The following is a 14,139-nucleotide window of genomic DNA, read 5'->3' as shown; positions in this document are numbered from 1 at the left end:
GACAAATGAAAAACAAGTTCTGCTCTATTTTCATTTCGGAAGAAATGATTTTATCCCCAGGAAGTTGCTGCAGGCTCGATGCAGGTTGTAAATCATTATACGCGGCAGTAAATGAATGATGGATGCGGAAAGAAATCACATGGCAGACTCTCTTTTTGCTCCTCCACAGAGATCAGGAATGGCAACCTAAAGAGCATCCTGGGCCTCTTCTTCATCCTGTCGCGCTACAAGCAGCAGCAGCAGCAGCAGCAGCAGTACTACCAGTCCCTGGTGGAGCTCAGCCAGCAGACCAGCAGCACCACACCGTCCGCCAGCAGCCACAAGACACAAGAGATGCAGTCCAGGTAGGTCGTCGGGTTGGGATGCAGTCGTTTGATGCTGGCTGATCGGGGTCGTGTCGCTGGTTTGAATTAGGGAACCAGTTATGTTTTTTAGGGGCGCATGCTGGAGGGAGCAGAGGTCGACTGATTTATCGCTTTTGGACGCTTAATTAGGTCCAGTTAAAGCTTTTGTAAACAGGAAATTGATGGATATGAGCGGCTCGCAGTGGGAATGAGTAACAGGCTTCAGAGATGTTTCTCATTAAATGCTCACAGGGATTTTTGCTGCATCAGCTCCATACGGACATTCTGACACAGACCAGTCAAAACTAGACAAGTTGCATTATAACGTCCTTATCAGATTCTATAGGAAATATGCTTATTCAATGCAGTAGAGATGATGAAGATTACAAGACCATACAACTGTCATATTTGTCCTTTAAAGGTAAAGCTGCAGTCAGTGGGATCTTAACTCAGCATAAAGATAAGATAAGAAGTTTTATTAATACAACAAAATTGCCAGTGGCCTCAGTTTCATAAACAAATATACACAGCAAATCTGGACTGGCCGACAGGAAAAAATGAATAATAAATAAATAAGATGTATAAATAGACTAATAAAGTAACAGCGCAAAGCGGAGGGTTTGTCTGTCTCTGTGTGAAGGTCATTAAACTCACCTACAGGCACCTTTAAGGCTTATGAATTTAATGAAAATACAGACATAATCCCCCAGTTTTACACTCTTGTGCAGATGTTAATTAGTGAGCTTTAGAGGGGCAGCTTAGTAGATGTTTGTGAGGAGAAAATGCTGAAAACTAAAGACTTTAAAAGAAGGTTAATGTATTCTGCAGGAATAACTTGGCATTCTTAGAAAACAGCTTAATGCAGCCGTTAAAGTCTCCCTGTGTTTGAGACATGGCTGGTGGCAGTTGCAGCTTTGTTGTGACATCACAAAGTCGCAGAAGTCCTGACAGCTGGTTTAAAGGCTCAGTTTCTGAATACAGGCTGTGTATTTCTCTGTGGACTGAGGCTTTGATACTTTCACATCATTAATACAGAACATAGAGCTGATTTATAATCAAACAGCACATCTACATTTAGACTGTAAGAGATCGTAAAGCTTGGTACAATAATACATTGAAAACCTACAGTAGATGTTTTCTTTCTGCTTTTTTGTGTGGGTGAAAAAGTAATAAAACTGCATTTAAGTTGTTACAGCTTTAGAAAATGACAGAGGTCATGTTGTCATTCCTTCCTTTCATGTTATTAAGAATGAATGTATTGTACAGTAGAGATGTTGGCAAACAAGCAGCCAGACTGTAAAAGCAAAGCTCTGTCCCTGTGTGATGTAAATAGACAGAGCAGCCATTAGTGCAGCATCTAAAGGGAGGCCTGACATGCCACACATGAGCTGCATTCTCCCTGAGCAGATCAGGTTACAGCTCTGTTTGGCCACGCTCTGTGTGTGTGTGTGAGTGAGTGAGTGTGTGTGTGTCTGTGGAAGTGTATGCGTGTGAAATCGGTGCAGTAAGAGCTGATAGGCTGAGCGCTGGAGTAGACAGTATGCGGGTAAGATGATATTGTGGAGAGCTTTAGCTTTACTGTGTTTGGACGAGTTGGGGAATGGTGGCAGTGAGGTCAATGTATCGTGTGTGTGTGTGTGTGTGTGTGTGTGTGTGTGTGTGTGTGTGTGTGTGTGTGTGTGTGTGTGTGTGTGTGTGTGTGTGTGTGTGTGTGGGAGGGTTATTAGGGGCACAGCTGCCTGCCATTCCCACCGTCCTCCTGCAGCCCCACACAACAGGTGGGGAACACTCTCACACATATACACACCAAACAGTGAAGTTCCAAACACACCACCGCATCAGTCCGAAACATACCACACCAATACACACATACACACACATACGGAAGCTCTGCTCCTCTCATCTTAACAAACACAAGGATGTGTCTAGGAGATATTTAAGGAACATGAAGGTGTAAATTGATGAAGGACGGTTCTCAGTTCGTTTCCAAACAGACCCCGTGCCCTCGCTGTCCACAGCCTCGGTAACGTCTCCCTGCCCCGTGCTGATGAGTGCATCACATCTGAGTGCTGAAGGTCAGAGGACCGCCGTGTCTGTCAGTGACAGAGTAAGCCATTAATCTGGGAGCAGACCTCTCAGCCTCTCTGTGGAGGTGCAGAGACCTGATGAAGTCATTTTACAGGAGAGTGGAATCAAAGTTACTCTTGTACAACAGCACCTAATAGTAACAAATGAGTGTGTGTTTGCATAATGGTAGTCTGAATGAACCAGCTGATCATGAGTGTGTGAGTCAAAGTCTCAGACAGATGACTTGTCACCATGTGTTGAGTGTTGTTGTTATGTGAAGAATTCAAATCCTCACATTTTATATTTATGAAGGAAAGTCCTCTGAAATGTTTGTAGTTGCGATTCTGAACTCATTCTTCTTAAGGTCAGTCATTGAAAACTTGTGATATGCAGTTAACCCAAAGAACTTTATCTTAAAGGAATAGTTCACCAAACAATGAAATTGAAAAGTCATTATTGACTCACCTTCATGCTGATGAATACTTCGGAGTAGTTTTTTATTCCTCAAAGTGCATCTGGAGACCCGACACAAAAAGGTCCATAAAACTACACAAAAACTTTGTACTATTCCTTCTTACTGCTTGTCCACTGTAGTAAGAAGGAATAGTACAAAGTTTTTGTGTAGTTTTATGAACGTTTTTGTGTCGGGCGCTATTGACTCTCATATAAAGTTTTCGTTGGACTACGAACCGGCCTCCAGATGCACTTTGAGGAATAAAAAACTACTCCAGAGTATTCATCAGCATGAAGGTGAGAATTTCATTTTTTGGTGAACTATCCCTTTAAGTTCTATAGTGAATGTGTAGTAGAAGGTGAATATAGTGAATAACACAGCCATAAAATGTAATTTTAGATTTGAATAGTTTTCCCATTGTACAGATAATTAAAAGAAAACATTTGAAGGAGCGGTGGCTAAGTTTAGGAATGGTGTAGAGGAAACACTTATAAAGAGCTGATGCAGCATATCTGATCCTATCAGACAATGCTGAAAAGGAGGATTCTTCAAGAATAAGTCAGAAGTGGAAACGGAGGTAAAGTGATTCCTAATCAGTGGTGATGTAATTTTTTTCATCTATTATTTGTTCACTGTTTTACTTTTATTTTACCCAGAGGAAACATGCACAGCAGTCAATTTGGTTTTGTATCTGGTTCCAAATTGGTGAAATGCCCAGAAACATTAAGCTCCACAGCCAAGGTTTCCACATCGAAGCTGTCGCTCGTAATCTCTCATTGATTTTTGCCTCTTTCTGGAGCTACGTATTAATGAAGAAGATGTTTTCATTTCCCACCAAACTAATGGCCCAGAAAGATTCAAGTAGGGATTTAGAATGATTTGTGGATCCATGTTTGATCTAATGCTCTGAGAGATCATCCCTGTCATACATGACATCCAGTCATGTATCAATAGATTCCATACAGATAAACGTATCAGAGCATTAATGACAACATCATTGGATGTTGTAGGCCACAGGGAACTGACGGTGTTTGGAATGAGGGATGGGACTTTAACTTGTTCCTGCTCTTCTACTGCTTTTACTTTTTCCTCCTACAGTACACACGTAACGTGTAATTGCATTATGGGTAATGGATAAGAACAAACTATGTTTCTCGTAAATTTCCTGATGCATTTTGACATGTTGTATCTTTATGAAATTGAGTTTATAAGAGGAACGCACTGTACAAATAGATTAGTAATAGCTGAGATTATTTGCCATGGGGTCATGTGAGGTGTTACAGTAGCTCTAGTCAGATCCAGATCTGCTGCCAGCTTAGAGAAGCAGCAGCAGCAGACGAGAGGTGTTGATGAGACCATCAGTTTCAGTTTAAGTGTTCACTTTAATATTATCACCACTTTATCTTCAGTGAAACAGACCTTCTCTTTGGATTTCTACAGACAAGCACACCTATGCCTAGCTCTGTCTGACTCAAGAGTAATAGTGTGTGTGCTGCAGATGCAATAGTCCAGTGGTTTGCAAACTGTAGCTCCAAACTAAAGGACTGTGCTCCTGCTGCTTCTATACAGTGACTATACCCCCGCGTCAGTTAACCCCACCTATCACTTTAAAGAAATGTGTCCGTTTGCTTTCTCTGCACTTTTCATTTTGCACCATGTCAACCTCAAACTAAGTTAAAGATGTGTCTTGTTCTTTTGTCTCAAGGCTCCCAACTGGGCTCATGGTGCTCAATCTCTCTCAGCTGCTATTCAAAACACTGAGATGTAATTAAATCTATTCATGAAAAATCTTTTCTAATTCTAATTTTCCACAATGATGAATTCCCGTCAGCTCCCGTCGACCCTGAAGATTTGGCATGTCTGAGTAACTTCACAAAATATAAGATAAGCAGGGAGAATGGGTGTTTCAAATTAAAAACGTTAAGCTTTTTAAATGATCAAATTATCTGTCTGACAGATTTACACACACAGACGCGCTCTCCCACACACTCTGACGCGCTCACACATTTGGCCTGCTGCACATCTACAGTTGTGGTATGGGGAGCTTTCTATAGACGGCACCTGCTGGCCTGACTGGTGTCTCTGGGAGACAGGGGAATGGGATGTGTGCATGCGGAGGGGGGGGGGAACTCCCCATTGCTTAGATCGCGACAGCTCGGAGCCACAGGAGGTTTTCAGAGCTCTAGAAGGCAGCAGGGGGGTCCGGGGCCTGGCAGGGCACAGCGATACCCTCCCTTTAACTTTAACTCACCATGTCCCGGGGCGAACAAGTTGACCCCCTGGTCTGGCGCTCCTCTCGCCTCCCCACCGCCGTGTCTCGCGACAGGAAGAGCCGTTTGCCTTATGGCAGAGCCAGCAGCCTCGCCAAGCCTGACTCATCTCCTAGGTACAGTTTCAGCTGGAGCAGTGTGTGTGTGTGTGTGCGTGTGTGTGTGTGTGTCCAGGGAACGGATCATCTGTTTGGATCATTTTGCAAATCGTATGTTGATATGAGGAGGATGGAATAATGTCAGTGCACCATGAACTGGTAAATAGTTTTGCTCCACTAATGCTGTTTATTGTGTCAGGGTCTGTTATACATCACGGAATAGTGCTTCCACTGTTTTGACTTTTATTACAGGCTGTTAACAAATATGGATATGAATATTTTTCTGGTCTTCCTCATTGGAAACATATGCCAACAGCGTTTTGTTTTGTTTTTAGTGTTGCTGTCAGCTTGTTCAATGAGCGGTGTACAACACAATAAAAGTCATGTTTTCCGCTGCATGAATGTTGAACCAACTGTATTTTAGCTCCACTACTTTGGGGAACTGTTTGTCTTTTTTCCTCTTCAGTGCATCTCAGTCTCTAACAAACAGTGACAGACATAGCCAAGCATTGTTAGAGCTCTGCAAAACTCCATAGAGAAAAAGGTGAGGTGTCTGTTGAGTGTTTACATCCTCCCTTCTTCTTTTACCCATGACGACAAGCTCTCTCTAACCATAACCAACTAATTTTAGCTTCCTAAACTGACTGAAACTAACCCTATCTATAGAACATGATGATACGAATCATCTATGTGGCAGACATCTGGCTGATTGCATCAGGAGATTAGTTAACACATATTTGAGTTGTTTTTAGTGACAAACTTATTTAGGTATTTACAGTAGGTTGGAGTTGACAGTATCGGTGCAAGATGAATGGAAGAGCTTCAACTTCAACCACATGACAGGAGATACTGTGTCACATGCTCAAATGGGGATGTGACTAACGATTATTTTAATCATCGATTAATCTGACGATTATTTAAACAATAAATCGATTAGTTGTTTGCTCAAGAAAATGTTCAAAACTGTCAATCAGTGTTTCCCAAAACACAACATGACGTCCTCAAATGTCTTGTTTTGTCCACAAACCAAAGATATACTCAGATTATTGTCATAAAGGAACAAAGAAACCAGAAATATTCACATTTAAGAAACTGAAATCAGAGAATTTGGACTTTTTAAAAAGAAAAAACTACTCAAAACTGATTTTTCAATTATCAAAATAGTTGACGATTAATTCAATAATTGATTATTGTTTGATTAATCGATTAATTGTTGCGACTCTAGTGTCTGTATTTAAGTAATAGTTCCAGAACGAGGGTTAAAGTGACTGCGAGTGGGGCTTTGGAAGGACGTGGAGGTCAAATTCCATCTCGTTACCTGCTGTCATCACACTGGCCTGAGCGCTGCCGTCTCAGATCTAAGGTCCTGCAGTTTGTCTCTAATTTTAGAGCCGTGGCCACAATCAGCCTGAACCTGATATTACTCACATTTAATAGGACGGCGACGACGTCCAATATCACTTGCATGTGTGCCACAGCGTCACGGCCGATTAAACAGAGGCACTTGATGTATGTTGTATTAGATCAAAAGTGACAGACTGTACCGCCGCCCCACCCTCCCTTTCACCACCACCCCCCCCACCCTCCCCCTCTCCTTCCATTACTCCTCCATCCTGCCGTCTCTGTCATCTGGTGTCTCTTTTTCCACATTGGAAAGATCTTAAATGTCATGGGTTGGCACTCCAGGCTGGTACTCTATACCATTACCTTCATGTTTCATTGCATTTTATAAAGATGGAGGTGGTCGGGGAGGAGGGGGGGGGCAGTCAGGATGGGTCCTCCTGCGGTGGGAAAATGTGCACCAGCACCTCTTTCCTGTCGTGTAGGAGTTGCTCCTGCATTAGCTGCACTTAAACTACTTTTCTTCCACTTCAGCAGCCTTTGCTGACTTTGAAGATAACACTTGTTCCTCTTTGCTTACAACCTTACACTGCACTCCCTTCCTGAATGTGAACAAAAAGACAGAAAGAGAGAAAGCAAAATGGATAAAAACTTTACTTAGAGAAGAATGTAATGCATAAATTTATGCTCGACCCTTTTTTTTCCCCTTTCCAAAATGCTGAAAAGGCGTTTTAGAGCGCGGCTGGCTCCATTAATCTCTGTCTCAGCTTGTCTTTTTTGTGTGCTGAGTGTCATTTAGGGCATTTAACCGAGCTCAGAACACACTAGTGGGGGGGCTGTGAGGGGGTTTGGGAACGTATTCAATTGCCAGACACCATTAACCGACATGTCGTGTATCATATAGTTCATTAATAATAACATGATACAAAGGTGCTCGCCACTATAATGGGAAACTGCCCTGAACTTGCTTCCTCTGTGTTGGACTGTCTGCTGTGCGGCTCGTTAGTGTAGCGTTGCATCATGAAGAACTGCAAGGTCAGTTAGACTCCTCACTTCATCACAGGTGGTTTCAAAGTGAGGTTAATTGTCTAGAGGGGAGACATAAATAGAGAGACTGCAAAGTGTGTGTGAGTGTGTAGGTACACAATAGGCTTACTGCCATTAATTAACATGTGGCTCACTCCCTTGTCATTTACAACTTTACTCCTGTGAGCAAAGCAGTGAATGTAACTCTGATGCTCTCTGACAGCAGATTCTACAGAATGATGAAACGTATTCAGTATGTTGATGGGAATCACACCAGCAAGGCGAAATGATGCTTGAATAAAAAGCTGCTGTAACATTCATCTGGAAGAGATCCTCTGAAGGCCGTGCTCTTTGTACAGTTTAGTGATGGTATGTTAGAGCTGTGTAGCTCCTTTCATAAAGTGATGCATATATGCTTTTAGTGCCTGGTATTTTGCTTCTTCTTCAGCCGAACTCATTTTTATTCAGAGTGGTCAGGGTGTCAGCTGAACGCATGCATTTGTTCAAAATGTAAAAGTCTGATTTCACAGTTGTTGGCATTTGTTTATGCGAAGCAGAGCAGTGCGCACTAAAAGCAGAAAATGAGATACGATGATTGCTGTGCGTCACTCAGCCACCCAGTATAGGTAGTTTATTGTCTCTGTCCACTTTCGCTCACCAACGCCAAACCAGCAGCCCACAATCACAAAACAGAGAACAAGTTGTTCCCCGTTGTCAGAAAAGAAGGACGTCTGAACAGACTGGACTTCCTCAGTCCTCCAGCTGAAGCTCTGCTCAGTGTAGAGGACACTGGGAGATGGTTACCACTGAACTTGTTGTTGACGTGCCGTGGCTCCGTCTTCAAGAGGAACTGAGAGGAAAACTCAGGTTTCTTTCTCTGTTCGGCCTGTGAAAGGTACGAGGCGGTCTACAATTACAGGAGTTAATGTGTCAAACAGGTGTCTGACAGGGGAACTCTGTGTGTTTATACAGTAAGATATTTATTTTAAGATTTTAACATGTTCAAGTTGGTGTGAAGTAAAATCTGCATTTTGTTGGCAATAATTTATTTAAGCTAGCTACTATTAAGGCTCCTGTGAAGAAACTGAAACTACAGCAGAAATTCATTGATCTTGTGACTTTGTCTTTAATCCTTGTGGCTATTTTAGCTACTATTTATTTTAAGTATCTTTAATTACACAGTGAAATTGTTATGTATGTGTGTAGCTATCCTTAACAGGTTTGTCTCTATGCTAACAGCAGCTATACTATACATTACATATTGTACCTTTAAATCCACTTAGCTAATAATAGTAGCATACAGTAGATTAGCTCATTCTGCCACAACACTGACAGCAACAGTAGTGGTGTTGAATCTAAAACAAATATAGCTGCAGCCTGCTGCTTATGCATTTCCTGTGTGACTTTGTCTTTAATCCTTATGGGTATTTTAGCTACTTATTTATTTTAAGTATCTTTAATTACACAGTGAAATTGTTACAGTATGTATATATGTGTAAGTATCCCTAACAGGTCTGTCTCTATGCTAACAGCAGCTATAGCCTACTATATACGTAGGCCTATATTGTGCCTTTAAATCCACTTAGCTAATAATATTAGCATAGATTAGCTCATTCTGCTACAGTACAACACTGACAGCAATATAGTGGTGCTGAATTTAAAACAAGTAGGCTACCCTTTATATGCAGCATGCTGCTTATGCATTCCGTGTGTGATCTCAAATTTAATTTTCTTTGTTAAACAGAGTGAAAAAGTAGCACCAGTAGCTAGGCTACTAGCTATTGTTCTATCAATGGAGCAGCTACAGTAGATTGAACGTATATCAAGACTCTATCTTCTTTCCTCGTTAACTGAAATTAAAATGTTACTGTTACTGTTACTGAGGGTTTTTTGTTGCCCAAAAACATAACCCACAAAAAGTATTTCCAACAAGCATGTAGGGCTGTTGGCTAAAAAAAAGAAAGAATAGTCCATACTGTGGTATATCTAGATGGTAAAGAGACCAACTCTCAATAGAAGGTCTGTCCATTCAGTTTGTGATATCCACGTGGTTGAGCTTCTCCCAGGACATTTACCCAGAGGAATAAACAACCACCACCTGGTCTTTGACTGCTCATTGTTTACAGAGCTCACGTATGATGATTAAAGACATCTCTTTGTTCATAAAGTGCTCTACAAGTAGCTTAACAACTTCCTGTCCAACATGAGCGCGGCGGCCAGCGTTGTTTCCCGTCTCTGCAGTGACTAACAGTGAGTGTTGGGTTATAGACTGTGACTGGTGCTGTGGGTATTTCCTCCGCCTTGGCCCTGCGTGGAGTGTGTGGAGTGTGTTTTTCGGGGGCTTTCTTCAAACGGCGCCTCCACCAAATTGATTGTGAAAGTTATTTGGGCCATTTCATCTCAGCCGGCCCTATAAACGGAGGTTACTGGCTTAGTCATACGCGTGTGGTAACAAACATGTGTGAGCCATCATGTGAAAAAATCAAAAAAATGTTTGCTGGCGTGCTGCAGTGTGAACCATGTGGTTCTTCTCTCCCTCTCTCTCCATGCTTATCTCCTGCTGCCTCCATCTGAATGCTTCCTCTCACACACATTATTACATTAAGGAATGGATTAAGAAAATTCCTCAAGACGCTGGTCCCATTCCTGGTCTAAGTGTGTTAACAGTGTGCCTGTCATCTCTGCTCTCTCCTCAGCCTCACAGCACGATATGCAAGTCCTCCGGGCCACAGTGGAATAGGGTCGCCACAGAAGAAGAACACAAGGTAAATCTGACAAAGAAAAATGTTGTGTATGTGCCCTCAGATGTGTTGTGTTGTGTGTGATGTTTTCTGTGACACTCTGATGGGGTCAGTGGTCAAAGGTCAGGGTCAGCTAGAAGAAGAACAGCTGATGAGGATTCAGTGGGGTGTAGCTGTGTCTCATGACAGCTCAGACCAGTGTCCCACAGTGAAAGAGCAGTCTCTCTCAGTGTGCTAAATGTTCATTGTGACAGGTGATTCAACATAATTAACCTTTTCTGTGTTGAACAGTGTGACAGATCTTTACTGGGGAAAGTCCTTGTCTGTGTTGCTGCTGCAGTCAGAATGACACAAATGTACCCGTCAAGGTGATTTCAAAGGATTTTGTTCCCTTGTCAGTCCATGTTAGTAATGCAAATTAAGCATCTAGTGATAATTACAGTGAATAACATTGTCTAATTGAAAACAAATTGCACCAAAACAATGAGAGACTTTAAGTCGTTGCATTAAATTTTCAGACAGGGCCGCCATCACTCTATACACAAGCAAGCTGAAGCACCGTCACAGGGCACAGACCTCCACCAAGGCCACTGTCAACACCAGACTTCATTGAATAAATCTAATTCATAGAAAATGATTCACATCTGCCTCAAACTTTAACATATCCCCATCCCTGCACCAAGGGCAAATCAGTTCAGTTGTTAAAGGGGACATATGATAGAAATATCACTTTTTGAAGGCTCTTTAACATATATTTGGGTGTTTGTTTTACCTTCCGGTCCCCAAAATGAGAGAATTTACAAAAAAATCTGGCAATGATGTAACTAGTTTTTTGAATTTGCATAACCTCATCCCTACCTGGTAGAATGGGTGGGACGGTGCAAGCAGTGGTTTATTTGCATTTAAAGGGACAGGCACTGAAACCAGCCGTTCTGAACAGGGCTGTTTTGAGAGGATGAAAGGAGCTGTGATGTTTGATCCTTGGGGTATTTTGACCAAAGCATGTCACAGACATGTCTTTAAGACACCTGGGAACTATTTTAATTTGTGAAAAGGGGGCATGATATGTCTCCTTTAATGTGCGAACCAACCAACAAACAAAACATGATGTGATTTGACTGGTGCCTGCTGTAGTTGTAGTTTGTCCACTGCAGCTAAAACACTGCCAGAAACACCATCATGTAGTTAACTTGCACTTAAACTGTTAATCTCTGTCCTCAGACCAGGTATTTTGCTACTTAGCGGTGCTGTATTGTGTGATGTGTCTATTGGGAATAGCCCTTTTACACATCCAGTCAATAAAGCTGTTGCTACCAGACATTATTGACACTCTTTGTGTTAGCTCTTGGCTGTAGCTTTTAGCGAGGGAACCGCAGGCTTCAGCTACTCCAAGACGTGATGTGTGAGATGGTAAACGTATCACACACACACATCTGTAGGTGTTCAAGCTCCGACTCTCATGCACACATCACTCATACTTATGATACGGTCTGAGACTATATATATATGGCCAAAACCACACAGATGCAAAGTGATACTATGCACATATGTTCATATTAGACATGCACCCACCAATCTGCCCTCACATACTGCATACTGTATGTGCACACCCGGGAGTCCAGCTGTCTGATGCTTGCAGCATTTGTTCTAGGCAGCTCAGAGGCAGCGGGAACCAGCATGCTGGCAAAAAAAAAAAAAAAAAATCCTCTCCAGCCACTACTGAGCAATGGCAAAAATGCTGCAGCCAGCAGCTCCAGCCCGATGGGTGGTAATCTGCCCTCTCACAGCACTGACAACAAACCTCACTGCTGCTGTTGCTGCTCTGCAGAAGCAGCTTTTTAATTCCTGCACATTGCTAAAGATATGACGCAACACAAACAAATGAATAGTTTTAGGTCAGAGAGCACTGACAGCGTAAGCATCCCCATGTTACCATGTGATGCTAATCCCTTTTTTATCACCATGCATTGCCTCGTCTTAAAGACACTTTCTCTTCCATATGCCGTCCTCAATGTGCAAAACGTTTTTCCCTCAAGCTGCTGAAGTTGAAGGGATTTCTATGCTCTGCTTTTTAGCCGGAGCTAAAACAACTGTGCATTTTACAACTGCAGCTTTTACTCCAGTAACTTGTCTCCTAACAGGTGCAGAAGTGTTCTTTTCATTAGTTGTCCTCATGAAAGCACAGTATAATGTGATGGCTGAATGAGCACATGCTTTGTTCGCCCTCAGTGGCTTTTGTGATGCTCTGCCCTCTGTGTATATCAACACTGAGCTTTTCATTCCTTCATAATGGTTTACTTCATGTCACTGAATCTTAGTTTCCCCTGTGATCAACGACAGTTCTCTTTGGCATGTTAACAAAATTGCACTGAAAGAGCTTTACAGTACAGTGATCCAAACACACCTAGTGTGATTTGAAAGTGACAGGGCTGTGGCTACACACCGACTCCCCTCAGGCTCACCCTGACACTTCAGTGCAGCTCACTTGTGTGTACTGGTAGGACACGCTGTACCTTTAAACATCCTTTGAAGGACAAATCGTCTACACTTTACACTTTTGCAGCTTTGCAGTTTTTGTGATTTAACATATTTCCCCAATTTTCTCATGCAGCCATTGATTTCCACTAATTTTGTTCAAACTCCATTAGCAGGCTTTTGACACTTGATTTTAAGGTCCAATGTGATATTTAGCGTTCAGATTCTAGTTTGCAGCACTCACTCACTCACTCGCTTGCATTCAACCCTGCCGTCGGCAAAGTGACGGTGGCCTCCGAGGATTAAAAAAACTTGTTAACCATGACTGGGAGTATTTCAGGAGCATGGAGTGATGAGGTGAAGATCTAAACCATTTTACCATGTCTGCTGTTTCCTCCTACTTCTTCTTTGTACGTTTATTTATAAACGTGCAACTCTTGAAACCTGCTCTCTGGTTGGCTGGATTTTCTGTTCAGGCTGCCGTACAAACATGGCAGCACAAGATGGCGACACTCTCTAAAGCAAGACCCATATAAAAGAGGAATTATAAGGCTACGAAAACCAAACCAAATGTATTTTATAGCGATACACTTATACAAATATATTCATGGGTAGTATATTCCGGACCTTTAAGCATCCTTTGAAGGACAAATCTTCTATACTTTACACTTTTGCAGCTTTGCAGTTTTTGTGTTTTAACATATTCCCCCAATCTTCCATGCAGCCATTGATTTCCACTGATTTAGTTCAAACTCCGTTAGCAGGCTTTTGACACTTGATTTGAATTATCCATCACAGTAAACATTATTTTTTTGTCAATGTTTCAACTAGAGTCTGCTGATTGATTTTCATGAACTACAGAAATGTATGCAAATCAATGGCAGCCTGGCACACTACACAAACACATTAGAATTTAGCTCCAAAGCAGAGCATGGTTTGTGAGGTGGACAGCAGCTATAGTGTGGCTCTTAAAGTTCATCCTGAATGCAGCAGGGGGTGATGTTGGACAGCTTGCTGGCCACCTGCCCACTTGTGTTGTCTTTCTTCTATTTTAATAAACCTGAGGTGACTGTGACTTTGCCTTGAAGGTGGCGTGGATGGCACTTCCCTGGCAAATAGAGGATGCCACTATAAGAGCTAGGCATAAGGTTGGTGCTCAGCAGGGACCTTGGCAGCAGGAGTGAGAGGGAAATAATCTCTCTGCAAGAAGTTTCGCTGATAGCCAGTGAGTGACAGGCTGAGTAATGTGGTGTCTACTAGCTCCTCTCCTCTCCTCTCTTCTTTACCTCACATCCAGGATGCAGATCCTTCCTGTGTCAGATA

The 14,139-nt window shown here is 42.3% G+C and overlaps 1 protein-coding gene across 1 annotated transcript in view; it reads left to right on the top strand.

The window, feature by feature from the left end:
• The window catches only part of nav3 (neuron navigator 3), a gene marked incomplete at its 5' end in the record, with an annotated part of 225,133 nt that overhangs the window by 101,386 nt on the left and 109,608 nt on the right, over positions 1 to 14,139 (top strand). Inside the window, 2 exons of the mRNA XM_083999642.1 lie at positions 170 to 344; positions 10,297 to 10,365. Coding sequence (XP_083855768.1) covers positions 170 to 344; positions 10,297 to 10,365 — 244 coding nt within the window. The remainder of the gene's footprint in view (positions 1 to 169; positions 345 to 10,296; positions 10,366 to 14,139) is intronic.

Source organism: Trachurus trachurus, assembly GCF_905171665.1.
Source record: "Trachurus trachurus genome assembly, chromosome: 23".
NCBI lineage: Eukaryota > Metazoa > Chordata > Actinopteri > Carangiformes > Carangidae > Trachurus > Trachurus trachurus.
Note: the sequence above shows the minus strand (reverse complement) of the source record. Positions and strands in the feature narration are given on the sequence as shown.